Here is a 23,541-nt window from a genome sequence, read left to right on the forward strand (position 1 = left end):
CTCCCTCCAGGAAAATGGCTTAAAAACTAATGTAACAGAGGTGCATTCTGTCTGAAATCTTATCCCAGTTTCTAAAGCAGTTGAAGATAAGTAAATGGCAAACATGATCATCAGTGATGACACAACTTAACAGCTAGGAGGAATTTATACAGCTTCCTTAACTATTTCTTCTTATAGCAGCATGAATACGTATATTGCTTTCTGGAATTTGCATACAGCAGGGAGCAGGTATAGGGAATATATGCCTACTGTTCTTCCCTTCCTTATCAACATAAAGTAGATCTATCAACATTTAGACATACCACTGTGGAAACTGGCAAATGGGATAGTTATTAACACAAGTAATTGCGTTGCTGGCCTGAAGATCCTTAGAGTCTTTAATACACTCTGTAAAGAGCTAGACTTAGTGCTTTTCTTCAAAGCTATAATGCTGTCTGCTGGCTGACATATTTTTTAGATCTGTTATCATACGACACTAAACACACACCTTTGAAATAGATAGTATAATCTTTCCCTATTCAGCAATAGTGTTAGTGATGTGAAATCCTTAATTCTGGAAGCAAATATGTATATACAGTATGATACGAGTGCCAAGACTAATGCTTGCTGTTTAAGAGCTAACCTTGGTGCCTTTTATGCCTGTTTACTCACTTGTTTAGAAGGCTGAAAAGGAGGGGGAAGTTTTCAGGATTTCTTCCCTCAGTTTCCTCAGGAGGTTCTGGCAGTATATTTAGGGAGACTGTAAATTATGGAGAATTTAAGCAGCATATAAATAAAAACTTTGGAATGCTGGTCTCCTTTCTTAGCTCGTAATATTTTCATTAGGCTCTGTGTATTTGAGAATTCTTGTTTTTTAGCTTTTTTCAAGAAATTTTCAAGCTGTCAAAATTTGACTTTTGTCACCTTGACACTGCTATTTTCTGGCTGTGGAATATAGATTAAAATATATATTATATAGGTGTGTGTGTGTGTATATATGTATGGCCCAGCAGCTATATGAGAAATTGGCCTGTAGAGAGCAGGAGCAGTGACTTCTTAAGAGAACTTTTTTAAAAAAATGCTTTATTAAAAAAGGGTGGGGGGGTTACAAAAAGTAGACAGTCAATTTTTATCCACTTCTGGATGTGTAATTGCTTTTGACTTTCTCTTTTTTGTGTGTGTGTTAGTGCCATCATAAATTCTTACTTGGTCTTTTTGGAAGCAGTGACATTCTACAGAGCTAAAGATTCATGATTGCTGTTTAAAAGGAAGTCTGAACTGTACTTACTATGCTGTGATGACTGAGATAATATTTTGAGGTGCAGCCATTTTTAATAATGAAAATATTATTTTAATCAACACTCAAAATTAAGCAGTACTAAATTACCATAAACACATAAATAAAATAGAGTAGAACAGGATAAATTCTATTTGCCCAGTTTTTGTAATAAATCTTCCCTAACAAAGGATTCTGAAACTGAAAGGCTTCATTTTGAGGCTAAGAATGGAACTTACTATAGTAAAGTTAGACATGGCTTTTATAGGATTTGAGGAGAATTTAGAAATTTATCTGAGCAAATAAAGTAATCCACTACTGCACTTCAGCAAACTATTTTCATAAATAACTTCCATTATAACCTATCAAATTTTTAATATTGGCAGTGTTCTTCAAGTGGAAAAACTCCGTTTGGCTTACTATACAAAGCTACAAGCTAATGATTTAGAGAAAGAAGTCTTTGTTACTTGTGAATGAATGAATTTGATACTGATTTAATTAAAGTCTGAAAATCAATGCTACTCTTAAGAGTCACTTTTTAGACCAGAACTGCACTTCATACCTGTGTCACATCTTTGTTTTTCTCTAGTGATTTTGTGACTTGTGTAGGTTTTACAGCCTTTTCTTTGAAGTAGAGGTGGAGAAACTGAGTTACAGGGAGGTTAAGCAGGTCACCTTTGCTCAAATGAGATGGTAGGAAAACCAACACTATGAATATTCTTCATAGGTGTTATCCTTGGTTTAATTATACCATTTAAAATCTCATTTTTCTTGTAGGTAATCACGTGTTAGCAAACAATTTTGCAAAACAAGTATGGGGAGCAGCCTGCTTATTTCTTCTGCATCACAGGGTGTACAAAAGCTTAACATAAAGCTTTTAGTCAATAGGCTGATTAAAGTTGGAGGGAGGATATCTGCTGTAGGATTGACATGATCTAGCTATTAAAGATCCCATCAGTTTATTTGCCTTTTCATCTTAAGAGCAGCTCATCTGCATATCCTGTTGCAGAGCACAAAAACTGCAATGCAAAAATACTTAGAGCACTGTATGCAGTCCTGGAAGCACTTTTTTTTTTCTTATTTGTTTGGATTCCTAAGGAATTTTAATACTTTTAGAGCAGCTTTTAGTCTTGTGATCCTAGATGTGACCAGTTAAGTGCCTCCACAGAACACTGGTTGTTAGGTAACTCAATTAACTCAAGCTGATGAAGGTGTTATCTCTTTCGTCAAGCTGCCAAAAGCCCATTGGATAATCAAGCTGTAAAATAATTTTAACTTTTTTCCTTCTTATTCCTGAAGTTGGCAAGCCTGCTTCCAGTGAATCTTTACTAGTTAGGTTTACCCATGCACTACTCTGCCTTGAAGTGCAAAGATCAAGAAGAAAATAACTATAATAATCAGAACTATGAATTGTGGAAGAGACATACATCTATTGCTTTGTGCAAATTTTTAAGACAACTCAAGGTTATACAAGAAACTTGTATGATATCAAGTTAAGTAGAGTTGCAAAACATTGCTTTCAGAAGTTACTGTTCTTTCGGGACTTGCAGTCATATATTAAAGATGCTTTTTTTTTTTTTTTTTTTTTTTTTTTTTTTTTTTTTTTTTTTGGAAAAGGGAAGGGGGACAAAGTCCTTTCTGATTTATTACACACTCAAATTCTGTTTACCTAATTTCTTAAATTTTTATGCAAAATACTTGTTAGCACATGAAATATTTATTAGTTTTGAAATGATTTCAACTCACTTCAAAAGTCTTTATCTTCTGAGTATAATGAATTACTCAAGACACATTTCAGCATTCTAGTTCTGCATAATTCTGTATGTTGCTTTAGGCAAAAGCCTTGCGCCTTGGTGGACTATAAAGTCTGGATGCGCAGCCACTTCTGACAGCTTTGGACTTTTTATTGGTAATTACACAGATGGTGAGGACTGTTTTGCTATTGAGATGTTTTTAGAGAAAAAATAGTTTGCAAAAATAATTTATGCAGTGAATAACATTCAGTGTTTTTCCTCCTCTAAATGCGTCTTTGTAAGACACAGTATTGCATTATTTTAATGTCCTCTGAAATGGTATCTAATGATTCTCATTTCTGCTAGACTAAAGAAAAGTGTTATTTGTTGACGTTTCAAAATTTTAAACTACTTTTTGAATTACTGGCACATCTAACTGTTTGTTTTTTTTAATGGGATGTGTCTTGTTTACCATTCACATTCATTGTAGAAGTAATTGTCTTGTATGTCAGAGGAAAACTTCTGTAAACTTTCTCAAACTATGGCCAGAAACAGCTATTGGTCTGCCATGTATGAGGATATATAGGATGTTCCAACAAAGTATGTTATAGTGTAATAATGAAGGTATTTTGTAGTGCTAGGCTCATTTGAGGTTAAACTAAGTCACCTAGAAAACAGGTGAATGGTTTGAAATGTGATGCTCTCAACAATTCCCAGGATTAATGGACTGAGTACAAGTAAAGATGCTGTACAGACTCCACACTTTACACCAGCCTTTGCTTATTCTCTACCTTGCATGGTGTCACAAATGAACGATCTGCTTTCTCATGACCTCTAAGACTTAGTGACTTTTGATGCTTATTATAGTCACTTGAAGGTGACTGTGGAGAATTCAGTATTTAAATGGTTAAAATTGTTAGTAGTGACATTTCATTGGTATCTCTAGATGTTTCTGGTCATAGATGACTGTAGGTGGCATAAATCTAAGATTTAATGCAGCTGTCACTTGAATTTCTGTGATTATTACTATGGTCAGTTGACTGGCTCTATCACAGACAGATAGATGATGGAAACTGTAGGAAAGGAATGGAAAAGAAAACAAAATGCTATGCTTTTGATAGTTAACAGACTTAAAAAGTAAAGTAAATATTGCACTGTTTCATTGTATGCTATTTCTAGTCAAAACTTGAATTTTAGAAGAAAATTCACAGGCTAGTGCAGTTAAGCAGACCAAACATATTGATTCAGCTTTCTTTGATTCAGGTTTTAGGTTTTTTAATGCTATTTATTCAGATTAAAAATTATTGTGAGGTAGATGCTAACTTAATTTCCATCATAGTTATCTTGAAATTCTTGTAGAGCGATGCTAGTGTTTCTTGCTACAGCTTTTTTCTTCTGTTATTCCTTTCACCCTCCCAAATGTGGTGATGTGGGGTTGAGAGCCTATATGAAGATAAAGCGTGTGTGTGTGTGTGTGTGTGTTTATGCACACACACACACATATATGTGTATATGTATTTTATATATTAAGTGTTTGGCAGCTAAACTTGAACTGGTATGAAAATTTGTTATCAAGAACGAAAACTGACTTTCAGAAATAATTGTGTAGTTGGACCAAGTCAAAATTCTGATTCTACTCTGACATGCTTTCCACATTTTGGAAGTGCTAATGTCATGGAAAATTTATATATATAATAAAATCAGTTATATAAATACACTTAATAACAAAACTGAATTAAACTTAAAACCACTGTAATGTTTGCATGAAATATACGATTTAAAAAACAAACTCTGAAAATATTTAATCAAAATCTAACCAAATACATATACTATGTCTGACTAAGCTTGGATGTAAGTAATACTGATTCTTGTCAACTGCCTGATCCTGTTTCATTGAATGTTATAATATGGAGGATTTGTGGATTTGTAACCTAATTTAGTTTTGTTGTTGTCGTTGATACAGTTTTGAGAAATCAAATAATATGCAGTAACAATCTGCTATTCATAATACTTCTGATTTAAGTACTAATTGATTACTAATTATGTGGGTCTTTTGTTCTAATTCATTTAGTCTGGTTTTTATTTTGAACCCTTAAACGTTACTGTGTTTTGACAGTTTTCTACTGATTCTTGCTGTTCGGATACTTGCTGATGAGAACCATGATAGTGCTTCTGATAAGGAAGAGCACTCTTTTACACAGCCTGACAAGCTGAAACACACACTTAAATATGTATGCATTTATATCCTGACTTAAATTTGAGTTTACCACCTGTTATCTTTTGAAAGTATTAGTATATCATGACTTGTAGTTTGTCTATGTGCTTTTTTGTTCCTTTTAACTTAAGGAAGCAGTATTTTTTTTGGAGTTTTAGCAAGTTCCTGGGACTAGAATTCCTAACTTCTTGTGAGACCAACAATAACTCATTTTGTGACCTTTGGCAGTAGCTTAACCTCTCTGTTTCAGTTTTTCAGTCCATCAGATAGGAATATTAAGATTTAACTGCCTACAGAACATACAGAGTTTGAACTGATGCCTAGGTGATGCATATGTTTTCAAATATGAGTTGTTCACAGCGGTTACTGAATGGGTAGCTCTAGAGAGCTTTCTAAAATGAAACCTCCAGGTCTGTCTTCCAACTGTAGAGAGGAGCTAACTCTTTTCCACTGTGATCGCAAATAAGCGTCAGTCAGTGGCAATTACCCCAGTAGCTTGTTGTGGCCAAATAAAACTACCTGCTGGTAACTGGCTGTGACTAACAACTCATGTCTGTTAGAGTACTCCATGGGAGTAAGCTTAACAAAGCTTGACTACTCAGAATTAGAAGTGCGATCTCAATATGAAAGACTCCTTTTCTTCAATGCTACAACTGTATCGTTAATACTATAGGTCAGACTCAAGTTTCTTCTAGATACTTTGTCTGTGTACTTCTACATTAGCCAACATGTTGCAAAAATACAGGCTTTTTGAATTGTTGAATTAGTCAAAGAGATGATAACTATTAATGTGTTCTTCGAAGATCCATGTTGTATAAATTGCATTATTTTCACAAAATGATAATACCTTTAATTTACATTCTCAGATTTATGTCCGTGTGACTCTTTATTCATGTCTACCTAAGTTGATTACATTTCTTCTTTTTTTTTTTAAGGTAAAGTGCAAGTTAAGAGTTCAGACATACAAGTTGGAGACCTCATCATAGTGGAAAAGGTTGATGCTTTTAAAATATATTTTAGAGACTAAATTATTAATGTACTAATTGTCTTCTGAAGAAAAGTGTATTGAAGTACTTACCTGTGAAGTATGAACTACTTTTCAGTGTACTAGTTCAGTCTTATTTGAGAATCTTCAAGGAAGCTTATTTCTCTTTGGATATATTTAAAAGCTTAATTGAATGTAAATATTTATATTTTACAAATTGATACATGTTTACATCTATGTAATGAAGGGAACAAAATTACTGAATGAAATTCACGGCTTGCAGTAGATGTTCTAAGCTGATTATGGATTCTTTCTTCTGATGTTCACATCTATGCTTTTCTGTGTGTGAAGACAAGGAGAGGTTATATCAAAAAGCTATCTAGTTAGTCTGACTGCAGATGTTGAGTGAGAACTGTGAACTTTGTCTTTATTACAATGCTTATACAGAAGAAAAGAGAATGTTTCTTATTTCAGTTAATTTGTTTTTAATAAATGATTTTGGGAAAATCTATTACAGATGTAAATTCAAGTTCTGTTCTTGTTCCTTAAATAGGAAAATATATGTATGGACTAGATGTGCAGTTTTTATTCCATACTATACTGCAGTCTATATGGCTTTCTTGCTTGCTAAGAAGTTACTGAGACCTTGAAAGTCAACTTAGTTTTTGTGTTAGAGGAAGCTATTTTTGTACAAGTTCATTCTGGAAAGGTTACCAGTTTTCTAGATGCCAACAAGCAATTCCCATCATGCTTTATATCAACAGTCAATACCTCAAGATACTAGAAAGAGGTATCTCAAACTGAAACTTGTATCTGCTGGTTCATCTGAGGGGTAGAAGAATCCTGATTAGTGACTAAACTTTTCTAAACTTTTTGGTGGAATTAACTCCTGTTTCCTGATTTAGCAGAGTAAATAACTTTTGATAAAGGAGAAATTCTTCTGCAAAAGTGCCCTGTTGATTTATTTCATACTGTCTTGCTTGTTAACACCTTTCCTTTTTCTTTAGTATTTCACCTATGTTTTTTTAGTGGATAAGGAGTATTTTCTTCAGCCACGTAGGAGAAATCTCTCTTCTGTTTTTGGGGAAAACCTCTGTTTCCTTCTTTTTTCTTACATAGTTCAAAAAAGTCTCATTTGGTTTGCTGCTCTCAACTTAAAATAGATTTATTTTAGTGTATTTTGTACTATTTCTTGCTTTTGTCTGCTACCTATATTGTTGTTTTTTTGGGCTGCTCTCTGCAGGATTTACAAGTGTAGACAAGATTACCACTAATGTGTCCAGCCTCCACACCTAAATAGTCTTTTACCTTTCTATCTTAGAGTACAGATGGAGCTAGTTTACAGCTGCTTAGTTACATTTATTCCATATCTTCTGGGAGACTGAGAATAAAGAACACAAGATGCCAGTTTGCTTTGATTTTGATTAGAAAACTTCTTAGGGCTTTGGTAATCTTTGAACCTGGAACTAATTATTGTGCATGCTATAGGGAAGACTTTAGTGGCTACACAGGTAATCTGCCTTCATTGAAATTTATGGAAAACCATTAGCTTGCAAATTATGCTGAAATTGAGAAAGTTGGAATTACTTTGGGGATCTATCTGTCTTTTATAAGGTAGATAATTAACATCTATTTTAGCTTAATTTACAGCAGTTTACAGATAATACTTTGAGTAGCTGAAATTTCTAATGAAAAAATGTTAAAGATTGAGGGAAATAATGTGTAGAGTCCTTCTGATGTAGACTTTACTCAGGTATGTCAGTAAGATGCATCAGGTTTATGTGAGGTAATTGAATGTTGCATGTCAACCTCAAGCTGACACCCACCCCACACCTTTTATTTATCATGGCCTAACTGTAAGTGCCTTCAGACTAATGAAACCAAATGTTTTCCTGTTTTGTTGTGAAGTGCATTTTGTTGAAATAAGCAGTTTTCAATTTCAGAGTATGATTCCTAAGCCAGAGAACCATTGGGGAGTGAAGTGTTCGATTGCTCATTCTAATGGTAAAAGAGCAAGTTAACATTGTATTTGACTGGAAGATGCATCAACAGCATTTCTGCAGTGAAATTAGTGACTCATTTGAGATGAAGATCTATATGTTAACTAGTGACTGCTCACAAATACTAACAACTTAAGTGAAAAACTTCTCTGTATTTAAGCCTTGAATGTCCTCTGATTTTTTTTATAGGCCTGGTTAATTTAAGAACAGCTCTAAGTGTCTGCAGAGTGGTTGAAACAACTTTGCTCTGAATAATATATATGTTATTTCCCTAACTGGAATGTTGCTAATGCACTAATACTAAGGTAGAAAAAGGACCGAGTAGAAGAAAATATTACCCGTTTTTAAAAGCCAAAATATGTTTGTAATTATCAGCTGGAAAACACATCCCTTCTACCCCCCAGTTCCAAGCATATATGCTGCTTTCTAGCTGCTTAATCTCCTTGGGAAGATATTGTTATTTATTCACTGTAGCTTATTGATAGTTTGAAACACCTTTTGAAGATGTGAAGAGTGTAAAATTTAAGAAATAATGTTTAGGAGCATGCAGAACAGTAATGCTTTATTTTGGAGAGCTGCTCTTGGACAGCAGTATGGGGGCACAACTGTTTTTAATCTCAAAGTGAAATTAAACCAGTACTTGTAGTGATTGTGATTATTAACTTGCGTTATTACACAGTACACAGGAGAAAATTGAATTGTGAACTGCATTTTTCATTTCCAACTCAGAAGCCAGCAAGAATATTTTAGTCAAGGAGAACAATACATGGTTCCCTATATATGGCAAAGGAAAGGACAGGAAATGCAGATGGTTGAGGGTCTGTGCTTTACTGGCAAGGGAATTGGAGGACTATGTAGGGAGTTAGGGGGAATTTATGTAAAGAAAGATTTCATGATAAAACCATGAGAGAAATGAGAAAGTAATTTGGTAGCTTTTTAGAAATGTTATTTTGTAAGTGATAATGTAGCCTCTATTGCAGGGAAGTATGAATATATTTGAGATTTGGTATTTGTGAGTTATCTTGTTTTTCAACCTGGCCAGCTTAGGTAGTATGCCATGGTGGCATGGAGCTTACGATGAGAACTCTAGAAATGAGTTCTTAAGTCTGCAGCATAGACAGGGAAATCGAAGTGCTCTTTCCCCTCAGTCTTAATTCTACTTAGATGTAAGTCAAGCAAAATCGTATATTCAAGCCATTTTCATGACTTATATTCAAATTTCAGTGTATATCAATAAAATTCTAGCTTCATCTCCATGGTAATTGCCATCATGTAGTTTGTTCATGGGTTTCTGAATGTTCGAAGTTGTATACGTTATCATTTTAACTTGTTCCACTTTGATAAATACGGCATGAGATGGGTAACATGATTGACATATTGCTACTGTTCCTCTGTGACTGTGTACAATAGAACTTTATTTTCTCCATAATGAGATGTTAAAGATTTTTGTGGCACACTTGCCATCTGTTTGTGTGTAGTCACTCTTCTATAATGACTGTATCAGGTACTACATCTTTACAAGAGAATCTTTGCTCTGCAGTGTCAGCAGTAATAGTAATGAAGTTTTTGTGGTATCTAGTACTTCTGCAGTACCTTTCTGCCTACTTCCAAAATATGGAAAACCTGATGAAGAAAGAGGTGTCTGTCTAAATACTGGGCTTTTTTCTTTAAGGAGAAAGTAAAGACAATGCTCTGTCTCCAGCCTTTGTTACTTGGAAGAAGACATTCAGGTATTTTTATGCATAAAAGAATTTATTATTTTACAGGAAGAAAAACAGGTAGAGAGGACACATTAAAAAGACACAAAATCAAGATGAATTTTGCTGTGAAATATGAAAATTAGTTATGTGAAAATGATCACATGACTAATTTCAGTCATTCTCCTCAGTTTTATTTCAGTCAGGTCTAAGACTTGATTCTTGGATAGCAAATACCAGGTGAACTTCTCATGCATTGAATATAAAACATGCATTCTTCATGGAAGTTGGTAGTAACTTGTCAAAACTGATAATTCATTCTGATTGCTGAAACATCTATTTAATTTTGTGTAGGATTGTTAGGTCACTACTCTGGCAAAATTTGGGGGGGGCTACTTTTTTGTGAGTAACTGAAGTTTGTAGATGTGAAGCCAGTAACCTCAAATTTGTGTAATGGTTTTACATCAGAACTGGTAGGAAAGCTGCAGAAATATATAGCTAATCTATCTAAAGACTGTATATCTGTTTACTTGTTATAGTCAATTAAAGAAAGACTGGCTTAATTTTGAATTGGCATTTTCCCTTACTCTTTTTTTGATAGTATATAAATAATAATATATATTGTTAAGATTAACCTTTCTTTGTAATTCTTTCCCAATCCGAACATGGGATGTTCCTCGTTGCGTCTGGCCTCATGATAAATAGTAACTTTCACTACATGCCTAATTTTTTTTGTTGGATGGCAAGGTTCCAAAAGTGCTGTATCAGCTGCAATGGCAGGTGAACAGTGCCTTCAAGGTGAATACTGTTGACATTTGAACAAGCATGTAAATTTTTAACTCTTCGTGCTCTTATAAATAGATGGGATTTGCCTTAAATCATGAAATATCCATTCTTGAAAATTCAAGGTTTTTTTTTAAGGTATGAGTAGGAATTTTTGCTGGCAATATAGAGGTTTTTAGACAAGCCAGCATGTATACCTATCTTTCAGTGCTTCCAAACTTGCTGGATTTATCCTTTTTTTTGGGGGGGGGAGAGGAGGGGGAACTGTTCTTATTTACTTAAGACAGTAGAACTCATCATTGCTTCTATTTTCTGATCTACTGTCTCCATAGACTTTTACTTCCCTCCTCTATTATACTAATCATAGGTAGATAATAGAGTTAGCTTTTGCAGTCTTACTTCCAGACCAGCATCCTTGAGAGTATGTTACAAGGAAGTGGACAAGAGATGTGTGCCTTCCAAATTTTTGGAGTTAAAACATCTTATTTTGATAGCTGAGGCCATTCAACAGAGAATCTGGTGATTTAGTCTCAGATATATTCAGATCACGCTCTTCTAAGTAGTGTTCTTGTGATTGCATGCTACCCTGGGAAGAATTCTCTGGAGTTTTTAATAACTTTACCTTCTGTTAAAATATTCACAATATCCAAGTTGTTTTATGATTAGAAATAATATTGCTATATGAGTGTCACTTCTCCAGAATCAAGGCAAATGTTAGAGTACAATTTGAATGTTGTTGTCTGGTGTAAATATACACTTATTCTCTGATAGTAGTGAGACGATATGAAACTTTTTTCACCCTCTGCACTAACTTTTATGGATAGTCAAGCATGGCATTTTGAGGGTATCAGACACTATCAAGACTAAGCAAATAGTTATACAAAGCAGTGCTTAGTTATCTTGCCTGATTTTTGGAGCTTCAGCCATTCTGTGGGTGGTTTTGTAGGTTTAGGATTTTTTTTTCATGACGTGCAATGATGAAGGGAAACTGATGCTTTCAAAAACGAAAAAAAGTGTAGGATTTCAAATCAAACCAGATTCACAGCAGTTTCACATCCATAAATATAGAGATGGAAGACTAGCTGTGTGTGTGGGGGGGGAAGATGACAGATATCTCCAGTACTCTGTGGGTCTTGATTCCTCCAGAAGACTTTTTGCATTGTGGTTTACTGATGCTGTCATCTGGACTGTTGCTTAGATTCTTGTTAGGCTAAGTAGGTTCAGAGCTGCTGCATGCTGAACTTGAGGATATTTATGTTTATGTACACATGCACATACGTATATATACACACACGTATATGTATTTAAAATATATCCATGAATTTTAATTCAGTTTCATGAAAAGCTCAATTTTGAGCCATTAAACTTCTCTGATAGTTATGACTTCTCAGGATTAGTGGAAAGATTTGTGGTGTTTGACAGAATGAATCGGTGTACTTGCTGAATTCTGAATTTGTTGTGCTAGCCATTCCATTACTTAGTATCTTAAATAGAAGTTCTCAGGTTTGTTTAGTGCATCTTCATTGCTATTTCTTCTATATAAAATAACTAGACGGCTTCCTATAGCTGGTAGCTTATCCACAAAATAGTCACAGCTGAATTATAACTGTATTTTGACATTGATAATTGAAGTGCGAAATGTAGAATAGTTGTATGAAGTTTTGAAATGCTTACATACTGATCATGTTTCTTAACTTTTTTTTAATTTTGACCAGTAAATTCATTCAGACTTATTTTAAAGACCAACCCTCATGGAGTTAATGTATTCTATGCGATGGTCTTGATACACACACACATATGGTGTGTGTGTGGTTTTTCTTTCCTTTTCCTTTTCACTCTTAGTTCAAGCAGGCAGTTGATCTCTTCAAAAATAAAAGATGAGCCATAGCTGTTCAGTGGCTTTCAGGACTGTGTAAGCAAGTATACTTCTAATTCTTAAATGAAGGTACCTTTTGTGTGAAAAATGTTAATTGTTCTAAGTAAAATTTAAAACATTAAAGCCTCTGGGCAAGTAATTTTAAACGAATAATGGGAAATTTACTTTAGTGTTAAACTAATGAAGCCATTGCTACTAATCCACTAAGATTTCTTACTCAGTTTAAGGTAGTCTGTAAGGGAAAATCAAGTGAATCCTTGTGTACCGCTTCAAGATCAAAAAATAATATGGCATACTAACTGAGTGGCAGGAAACTTGCTACGCAAAATTCAGTACTATATCTTTTCTCATTTTCCTTTCCAGTGTTCATTCTATTCCCCATCAGCTTATCTGTCATTTCTCTTCCTTTCCAGTCCTACAACTGGTTTAGGATTTTCCCTGTTAATTATTTTTACTTGCGTCAATTTTTCATTCTTAAGCACTATGTTGGCAATGTGTAACTGTGAGGGGTAGCTGCCTGTGCACAAGGGACGAGAGCTAAGGATTTAGGTAGCTGTATGACAAATAGTGCGTGTGTGTGTGGTAGGGGGTAGTATTTAATCTGTGAAGGCTTAGTTAGGCCAAGGTTCCGCAAAAAATCGAAAACATAATTTGTTACAGATAGTTATACACTTGAAGGGGAAAGAGCAGAACAGGCATGTAGTTGTATCTGACCATGCCTGTCTTTATGCCCTATGTACTGAGAAAAAACCGCTATTTGTTTTCCCCTTTGTAGAGGGGAGGCTTATAAATGTATAAAAGAGTAAAGTGCTGTATCCAGCCTTCCTGTTCCCTCTCTGTGTGCATGCAGGGAAAGAGGAGACTATGTCAGGGAATATTCATATACTTGGTATGCACAACAAGTGCAATTTAAATGCCAAGATAGGTGTTTTGAATTTCACCAGTTGGTCTGTTATCTATGCTAACTAAGTTTTGAGATTTTGCTCTTCTAAATTTTTCTTTTAAGGATTCAATTAATGTTTACATTTCTTGTCTGAAAACAATAGTTCAAGAATGTAAATCTGTTAATTCTTCAGACATTTGAGATTCACTTATAAATAGAATCTGAAAGGATTAGCTGTTGTTTGCTTATTGTATAATTTTTTGAAAATATTGATTTCTGAATTGCAAATGCTGATTGTAAAGTACTTTGATAAATCCTATTTTAATTGAGTTTCAATCCAAGTGTGACCTTTTAGTGACTGATCTTACTGGACATTTGATTGGAATTCTTTTTTTCTTACTTAAAATTACTTTTTTTTTTTCCCTCCTCAGAATCAGCGAATCCCATCTGACATGGTGTTTCTCAGAACATCGGAAAAAACGGGTATGTTTTAATAATTGTAATTGTTTACATGGTAACTTAGTGGTTGCGGTGAAATTTTAGAGTGCGCCTTGTGGCCAGTTCAAAGTGGTAAAATAGACTGATGATATGAAATTTACCTTCACTATCTAATTAATGGAAGTATATCCTTATATGAGACATCCAGTATGTCTGGACTGTAAAATGAAAAAAATCTTACCGGGAACAGATGACCCTTAAAGATATGTTCCTCTAAAGAGAGATTTCTTGTTATAGATTGATATAGTGGAACTTTTAGGCAAAGCTAATATTGATAAAGACTATTTTAATATATTTAAAGAATATTTGTTTAATACGACTTCATAGTATTTTTAATTATTTGTGACTAACATTAGTTATGTTATGCTGATTATATTGCAGCACACATTGAAATATCATTCGACTCTATTGCAGTTACTAAATTGAAAGTAACTGAAATCTCATCCTCCTGGTGTGTGCTTATAATGTTTTTTTTAAAGATAATTTTAAAAAGCTAGCTGGAAAATAATACTGCCTTTCTGGGAGTCCAAAAAAAAATTTTTTTTGCTTGAGGTGGAGGAATATAAGTACTTTTCATTAGTTATTTCTTGTAACATGGTGGCGGTTTAGTACTTGTAGTCTTTGAGGAACAAGCATCTCCTTTATAGGAGCCCTAGATGTTACAGTTGTTCTGTTTGAAGCTTAGACATGACTAACTGGATGGCCTTCATGCAACTTGTTTGAGTTTTTTACTTTATATTTTTGTGCGTCTTCAGACTATGAAGAACTGCCAGGTGTTTGTAGGACAGCACTAAATTTCACAAAGCTAATAGTTGTAACATTGGAAAACGCTGTATTGTTAATAGTGATCTCAATTCTGACATTGGAGTTCTGTCAGCTAAATTTCAGATAGAAGGCCAAATACGCGCATTAGGTTTCTCCACATAGTTTCATGGGTGTGGATGACTGTTAGCGTGAGTGATGTGTGACTTGCAAGAGAAGACAAAAATATTTCTGATAGCCTGCAGAACATCAGTAGAGCTACTAAGACATGCTTAAAGGAAGAGAATTACTGTGTGGTTAATGTATCATAGTAGTGACTTTCAAATGCTGTTTAGAGACATTAGATCAACCATGAGTGGTCTGAGTTTACAAAGTTTTTTGCTAGTCTGTATATTATTCTCTATCTAGGTTGACACCCATCTGCTCCAGAATATGTGGGGTACGCAGTACCTTAATTTCTTAAAATGCACCATGCTTCTGACAACCCAAAGCTGTTGGATTCCAGCATGATTCAAAAGGGATTGATTGATGTCTTCTTTTGGGCTACTTGGAGTGTCATCTTTTTTCCACTTACCTAACAATGATTTGAACAGAAATCACACCTACTTAAAATAGTAAAAAGTAGGAGGACCTGTCCACCTGTAGAAGGATTACCTTAAACTAGGTTATTTGCATGCAGTGCATAAGCAGTAAAAAGTTGAAGTGCTTTGGTCTGAAGTCTCCTATTCTTTACTAGCTATATTGGATTATAGGGTTACGTATCCAGACACTTGGAAGAAATTACAGTCCACTCCAGAAGGAGTATGTATGAATGGTAATTTCTTTGAATTATGTGCCTGAAGTAGAAATGCCTAGCCAGCTCAGTATATCATCTTGCATCATGTTTGCTGCTGTAGAAGTATCAGGAGCTGTTTATTTGCAAAGAGCTATCCTTAATTAAGATCCCTGCAGTAATTTACATCAGATGCATTGTCACTGCTGGAGCAAATGAACAAAATAAAACAGTTGCTAATCTTGCAAAAGCATAAGTTCTTCAGTGTTTTACATATGTGGAATGCTTTCCTCTCTGTTAATTCTTAAATTTCTAAATTCTATATAAAAGCATGCAAGAAACTATGCAGTCTGCCTTCCCCTTGATACTGTTATTTAAAGGATAGAGAACTGACTAGAGTGTTTGTGGTGGGAAATCCCTATATCAAAAGTGTGTGAAGAATAACATTGCTTTAAAGTCATTTAAGTCCATTTCATTGGTCAGCTTTATTTAGAATTTTAAATCAAAATTTTCCTTTAAGAGACTCCAGAGCAGTAACTTGTAAGTTGTTTTATTTTCTAGATATCAAGTTTATCGTATTATAACAGTATGTTTTCTATAACTAAGGTTAAAAAAATGCTTGTAAACACTTGGAAAGATTTGTTTACCTATTAGGAAGAGATTCAGTATGACATACAGTGAGTGAAGAGCAAATTTGGTAAAATCTTCTGATACAAATTATTTTATATATACTTCTACAAAAGAAAAGTGTATTTTGTTTGGGTTTTTTTTAAGCACTGGTGGAGATTCACTTTTTATGAACATGCAACAGTTTAGTTGTATTGGCATTACACTTAAATGTCTGTAATTGTGTTTGATTAGAGTGAATCATTTTTCCTGGATGTTACAGTTTTGACTTATTTTCACACTTTAAATACTTTATAAAACACAATTTGGAAAATTTTTGTTCTATAGGTAACTTTATTTTCTGTTTAGTGAAACAGTTGATGTTTTATAGATTTGTAGTAGCAATATTATAGGTTAAAGCAAAGAGTTCTTGAAATGATCTTTAAATCTCCATTTCTTCTCTCTGGAAACTTATTTGCAGTACTGTAATATTCTGCATCTGCAGTCAAAAAGCAGTTTGTGTTATAAAGGAGTAGCTTACAAAGTTCAACTGTAAACTGTTCTAGTTTCTAGTTTCTTTTCATATAAATGTGGTAGTGTGGAAGAAATGAGTGGCATGTGTGTGTTTTCCTCTTGTTTTCCTCCCCTCCCTCCCCAAATGGACCTTTAGAAATGCAGCAATTTTTTAAGATGCTTTCAACCTTACAAAGCAGAAGCTGAATTTAAGGAGATCAAGCCTAATGGCTTGTTTTGATTAGAAACTGAATTCTTTCTAGGTGTCTTTTTATAACTTAGTGTGTGGCTTTATCAGATCCATTTTAGTTATAATATCTTCAGCTGATACTTGATTTCTATATAATTAGCATCATGTCATTACCTCAGCTGTATCTAATTTCTAAGATTAGGTTAACTTTTGTAAAAGCCTGATATATAAAAAAAAAAAAAAAATGCAAATGTACAAGTTTTTTTTTCTTCCTTTGTATTCATTCTTGACGGTCCATAATGTTGGTATTCTTATCTTCATGAATAGAGGCAGGTAGGTGGTAGATGGCTGTTTGAGTTTAGGGTTAGGATTACTTCCCAAGGTGGGGAAGAAGAAAAAAATCCCTCCTCAGATTGGAATTCTTTACTGCTCTCAGGCTTCCATTATAACAGAAGCTTTCTAATGACTTCCAAAATAAAGAAAAAATTGTGGGATTTTTAAGTTTAAGAGTAAAACCTCTGCAATAATCTCTCGGTTTTAAATATATATAAAGTGATGGTGGGAAGGTTAAAGCAGAATCTTATATTTTCACTCATCGTACATGGCACAGATGACAAGCAATTTGGGAGATCTGTCCCATTATAAGTCTTTCACCAGATTAAAGGCGAATGTTTGGGCTGAGCTCACTGCAAAAGATGATTTAAAGGTTTTCTTAATTTGGTGTATCAGCAGGCTTTATGCCAAAACAACCAAATACCTAAGTGGAAAGCTGTTATACAAATGTAGGCAGAATCTGTGTTATGCCAATAGAAAGCTTGCTCACTAGAATTGAGTAGAGGTGTTTTTTTGTGGGTTGGTTTGTTTTGATTTTTCTTTCCCTATTGCTTAACGTGCACTCTGCATGATATTTCTCTATGCAATCTGAGTCACAAATCAGTTACACAGAATGTTCCAGGCATCATTGTATAGCTTTCTAATTGTCCACAGAAAGTGCCAACTGAAGCTTATATTAGTGACTCAATTTTTATTGAGTATTATTAAAGATACTGCCTTTGTCTCCACAATACAGAAGAAAAAGTTAGATGATAAACTCTTCCCTTCTCTAACTAGAATTATTGACCTTACTTTGATTATGCATTATTTTGATGAGTACATGCTTTTGTTTGGTGACCTGATTCTGATTCAGTGAGAATTTTCTGTCATACTGAGATGTTCTGGCATGAGCTAGTCCTTCATGAAAATCTGATACATATATTTATAAGACTTGATATCCCTGTAATATTCGTACTCCGTTAGCTTTTGGATGTGAAACTAGGAGAGGCACACAAATATTTAATAACATGGCTACAGTGTCAAAATACAATGAATGAAGCTTAATTTTTTTTCTTCTTATGAACTTTTCATTTGTCCTCCTCCAGTTCCTCTAGATTCTTGTTATTCACTGGGCAAAAGCCAGCACACGCAGTGGCTGGTTCTGAGCTAAGTACATGCTGATTTTTGCTCGTGGATCATGTGGATCTTAACCTAATTTTTCACAAAAATTAGAGGCACTTTGTATTCTTTAGATATTTGTTCTGCTATAATTGATTGAAATTGGCCAACAAGTTGAAAGTTATTGGGAGCAAGATAGCCTGACAGAATGGTGTAGTATGTGGAGATAAGGCTAAATGGGTTATTTGCTAAAGCCCCTGCAGCAGGAAGAGCCCAGGGCGTGTGTCCTGTTCCATTGACACTTGGACTGGGAAGAAACGAGTGTGTTCTGTACTACTGCTGACTCCTAAGACCTGTGACAGCAAGAGTAATCACAACACTTCTATGATACTGTTCTTTGTCAGTAGCCTTTCAGGAGGGTAAGAATTGATTAGTCTTAGTTAAACCCGTCTTTTTGTTTCTGAGGTTCTTATCATATTAGTGTGTGTTCCTGATGGTACGAAAGGAGAGCTGGATTTTCCTTTCAGTCTTCTCTGACAGGACCTAAACTTCCAAAGGACAAAGTGGAAGTACTTTTTACTGGTCTAGTTCAACTTCTTTGCCCATTGTGCACTAGGCTTTTGCAGGGTTAGAATTTGGGGCAGTGATGTGATTCTAAACAGTGAAAGCTACTGCTTCTGAAAAAAAGTATTTTTCCCAAGAGTCAGAATACTGCACTGAGATATTCCTGCTCTGTCAAACTGTGGTTGAGAAAACTGAAGTCTACTAAAATATGGTCCACAAACAAATTCTAATGCATGAGCTGCTGTAAACTTCTTAGCACCATTCAGATTGGCAAAGATTTGTTTCCAGAGTTTGCCTCTGGCAATGCCAAGACTAGCTTCCTCTCTGCTCAGTCTCACTGGTCACAAGCAGAACACCAGGAACTGTAGGCTTATTTATATTTCAAGGTGCGTCTCTTCGGCTACTGACTATATTTGGTTGCTGTATTTTGTTTTTTGAATGTTGTCTCTTCTAGGAACCTTACCTTCGTCCTGCTTAGAGGTTCAATCGAGCCCTGAATTCATCACATACGTTTCCTTACTGGGGCAGTACATTGAGTCAAACCTAACTAGCAACAATCAAATGGCATGAGTGTCTTCCCAGCAGCTGAAAGCCAGGAATTTTAGTCTACACATCATTTAGTCTATTCTTTGCATAGATTTTCTCATTGAAAGTGTATTTTTAAAATCATATAATATTTTAAGAGTGCTGTTATGCACAAAATCATTATCAGACAATTTTCTTAGTTTTACTTTTTAACTGCTATTTATAGCCATTTATTCATCTGGACATTCCAACTTAAATGTCTGCTACTGCTAGAGCCATCAATGGATGTAATAGGGAAATCACTTACAAATTCTCACAAATTATTTTGGTCATGAAGAACCTTTAATTCCTGGAATGATAATGATGTCAGTTGCACAGTTATAACAATGTGTATTTTTCAGGCCTACATTACACTGTTTTGGTTTTATCTATGCGAGTACTAGGGGCGATGTCTCCCCCATTTCATCGATCGCTTTCTTTAATTTCATTTATGACAATCCTTAAAACCAATGTATTTACAGAAGCACTGATTATTAGCCACAGACATGTTTGCATTTTTCAGAATTGTAGCAAAAACAATCTTATTGTTATTACAATTTCTAGTTAAGGTTTCAGGTTTTTTTAGTTTCAATAGCTTTAATGGTATGACTAAAACATTAAAGAATAGAAAAAGCATTTTCTTTCTTTTAAGCTTAGTCTACTTTTTTTTTTTTTTTTTTTTTTTTTTTTTTTTTTGTAGGAGTATAATTGCCTAAGATGTGATGGGCTTTCAGAATTAATTTTAACTATTTTTATTGACATAAAGATGGAAATGCCAGTACAGGCTATCTAGTAGTGCTTATAGCTTGATTTCCTGTTAGAAGAAATACCAAGTGAGCTGGTAAGCACATAATGCAGAATCTACCTTTTCACAAAAATTACACTGATTTGCATTAAAGAAAGTGTTTATGCGAATAGTGAATATATAAGCCTTTCTTCACAGAAAGGCATTGTACCAGCATGCATTTTATCTCGCTTAAAGGATCTAGTTTTTCCTGTCTAAAAATGCAAGTAGTACTAAAACACTGCTGCGTTAATATCAAGCTCAAAATTCACTGCAAATAAAAATAAAATAAAGATGATGGAAATACTATCTATTCTGGACAGTTAGGAATTAGTGATCTATAAGCAGAGGCTAGTTGTTTATCTAGGCACCAGCTTATTCTGGAAATCTGGATATTTGGAAAGAAATGTCAGTTTGGAATTTGGTTGTGCAACTTGTACCACTTCTTGTCTCTATAGAACCAGCTACTGTAGAATAAGAAGGCTGGAAGAGATGCATTTATCGCACATTCTGGAATTTTTTATATGTTTAGAAAACATGCAGTATAAAACCTACCTGTCTGGGAACTAAAATGGTTTGAAAATTTATTGCTACAGAAAATGACAAATGATGGAGTTAAGTTTTGCACATACGGCCGAATAAAAGCTTGTCTTCAGGGCATGAGTAGCTGCCAACAATCTGTCTAAACTACTTTAATGTGTTTTTTTTTTTATATATTTCAGTTCCTATTCTGTTTTTAACATTTGTTTTAATTGAGGCTTCAAGTGTTTTGATACCTGTTTTAAGCCACTGAGGAGCATAGAATCAATGCGAAGAACTAATCTTAAGGTATAATAAGATAATATGAACTCATACATAACACTCTGGTTATGAGGTAGAAGAAAGAAGTCTCAGCAGCTGTTAATCTTCTAATGATGTTGCTCTAAATGTTTTATAACTGTAACTTTGCACAGTGAAATGTTATTAGATATCATTGCAGATTGAATTCTTTAATTCTTTTCTATATGTACTTGAGTGACTTGTACAATGTGCATGTTTCATTTCATTTGAAATCATCAGTAACAAATAAATATGTTTTACATATATTTAGAAAAAAAGCATTAATAGCAAGACTGAGAACAACTGAAAACTCTTTTCTACTCTGTGCGGTAAGGAGAGTGTATACTGTGTTAGGCACAGATTTTCCTGTGCCCACTGTCCAGTGGTAGTGCATTCCCAGAATTCTGGGAATTTGGCAGCTTGGCCAGGGTAGCATTGTGAAAGTCTTGAAATCCTAAACAAATGCTGACTCTAGAGTTGCATTCTTTATGTGAAAACCTCTGCCAGATGACATGATCATAGTAGTAGACCCCTGTCCTTTGGACCGTGGCAGTAACAGCTCCTCTGTATTTGGGTACACAAAGATGCTAAAATTTCAGCTATTCTACTTTGCTCAAGATTGTGCCCATAGAGCGTGAAACTGTAGCATGCAGAATCATATAAGCATAGCTACTAGTTATTGTGAAGTAACTTCCTTCCATATGAATTGCAATATGCAGATGTATAATCTGATGTTACAGTAATATTTCTGGAGTCTTTATTTATGTATTTATATGTAGTGGTTGTGTGCAAATTCTACATTTATCGAAGTGGAACAGAATTTCCTTATTCTAAAATAAGAATCTTTATAGCACTTTTTCAATATGACATCTTCATTCATGTTCATGTAACCTGTTTGCCTCTGTTTCTGTTGTTGTTGTTTTTAAAAAGGCTTTTATTGCACTCAGTGTTCCAGGGTGGCTTTTTTGTTCCATTGCTCCATTAATCAATTTGATAATAATTTTAATGATGTTATATAAAACTAATGTTTTATATTAAACATATATATATGTGTTTTAAAATGGGGTATGAATATGCCAATTTTTCACATCCACTTTTAAAATTGTAGTAATGGCACTTGAAAGTAAGCTGGATGATGGAGCTCTTAACAGGAGAGACAGTCAAAGCTGTTGGAGAAACAGCATTCAAGTCTATGGCTTTCAAAGTGCCTAGATGAATAATACAGCAAGAATATTCTAAATTTTTCACCTCTGCGTCTGATTGCAGCTTGATTAGTTAAGGAACCACTCAGGAACTGTTTCCACAGAAACTAATGTTTTAGTGATTTAAATGAATCCTTGTTTAACAGACTTCTAAAACTTCTAACTTCTTTGTAGGAATCAGAGCTTGAAATGAAAATTGGACTAACCTATTAGAAATGGGCATCTAATTCAAGGGTATTCATTTTTGGAACAGCATAAGGATAGTAGATTACCACTTTGTCCCTCTGTTTTTGAGGAAGGCATCTTCATTTGTAGGATGAGAGGAACAATTTACAGTTGTGTATATGTGGTTATTACTTCTAGCAGTAGCCACTTTGTACTCAGTCTTTTATTTTTGTATAATTCACTGCCTCTAGGATGCATTTTGCACTTTGGCTGAAAGGAGGATAGTGTGTGTTTTTTTTTTTTTTTTTTTTTTTTTTTTTTTTTTTTTTTTTAAGGAGGCTTAATGACTCTTTTAATAAGAGTCCTTCCCCACTGGTGGTAGGCAGCTTAGAAAACAGTGCAAGCTGAAGGTAAGGATGATCAAAGCTGGCCTCAGAGGCAGGGCAAGCAACAATGCAGTGAACAGGTTATATGTATATTTATACTTGCTAAGCTGAAGATATGTGAAAAGGCTTTGAAAATAAAGACTTAAGAAAGACTAGTCTCGTAGGAGAGGAATGTAAGTAGTGGGGGGGACTTGGCAAAAATTGGTGTCATTAGAGCATTAATTAGATTAAGATTTGGATGCGTTTTGAATGCAAATCATACAGCCTCATATTGTATGCCCTTTTATAGAAATGACTCTACTAGCTTACCTGTAAACATTATCTCTGTAATTTCTTTGAAACAATTGGAAAAAGTCTCTTGAAGGTCTCCATCTGTATTATGAAAAAGGAATTTCTGTAGCCTCTGAAGTTCTGATTATTAGACCTAATGAAGAATGAGTTGACCTTGCAGTAGTTTTTGAAGTTGTCTCACTAAAAATTTAAATATCGTAAAATCATGTAGTCTGGTTCTGGCTTTCATGGGGGCGTGGGATGTGTCTGGACTGTGACTAGAAGTGGGATGGAAGTTTATGTAGGCTTGCACTAACTTTGCATAGCAAGTTTGTTCTTCAGTGGCAGAGAACCTAAGGTAGAATGAGCCACTGTGTAACGAGCACCCGGCTGCAGAGGACATGAGATTCTCTGTACAAATGCTAAGGCCCGTGTTGCCACATCGTCACTGCTCTCAGTATTTATTGAGCATAAGGGAAATTTAGCTAACATATTTAATTGCTTCTCTTGCAGTCCTAATTGCAGGAGTACTGCATACAGACTTGAGCTCCTGATTACAAATTTACGCTGTGTACAAGCTATAGTCTT

At 34.6% G+C, this 23,541-nt stretch overlaps 1 protein-coding gene across 9 annotated transcripts in view; it reads left to right on the forward strand.

The window, feature by feature from the left end:
- The window catches only part of ATP9B (ATPase phospholipid transporting 9B (putative)), a 174,648-nt gene that overhangs the window by 33,766 nt on the left and 117,341 nt on the right, over positions 1-23,541 (forward strand). For all 9 annotated transcript variants that reach the window (XM_062569862.1, XM_062569864.1, XM_062569869.1 and 6 more), the window contains 2 exons: positions 6,139-6,197; positions 13,859-13,910. In XM_062569862.1, coding sequence (XP_062425846.1) covers positions 6,139-6,197; positions 13,859-13,910 — 111 coding nt within the window. The remainder of the gene's footprint in view (positions 1-6,138; positions 6,198-13,858; positions 13,911-23,541) is intronic.

Source organism: Rhea pennata, chromosome 2, assembly GCF_028389875.1.
Source record: "Rhea pennata isolate bPtePen1 chromosome 2, bPtePen1.pri, whole genome shotgun sequence".
Classification (NCBI taxonomy): Eukaryota; Metazoa; Chordata; class Aves; order Rheiformes; family Rheidae; genus Rhea; species Rhea pennata.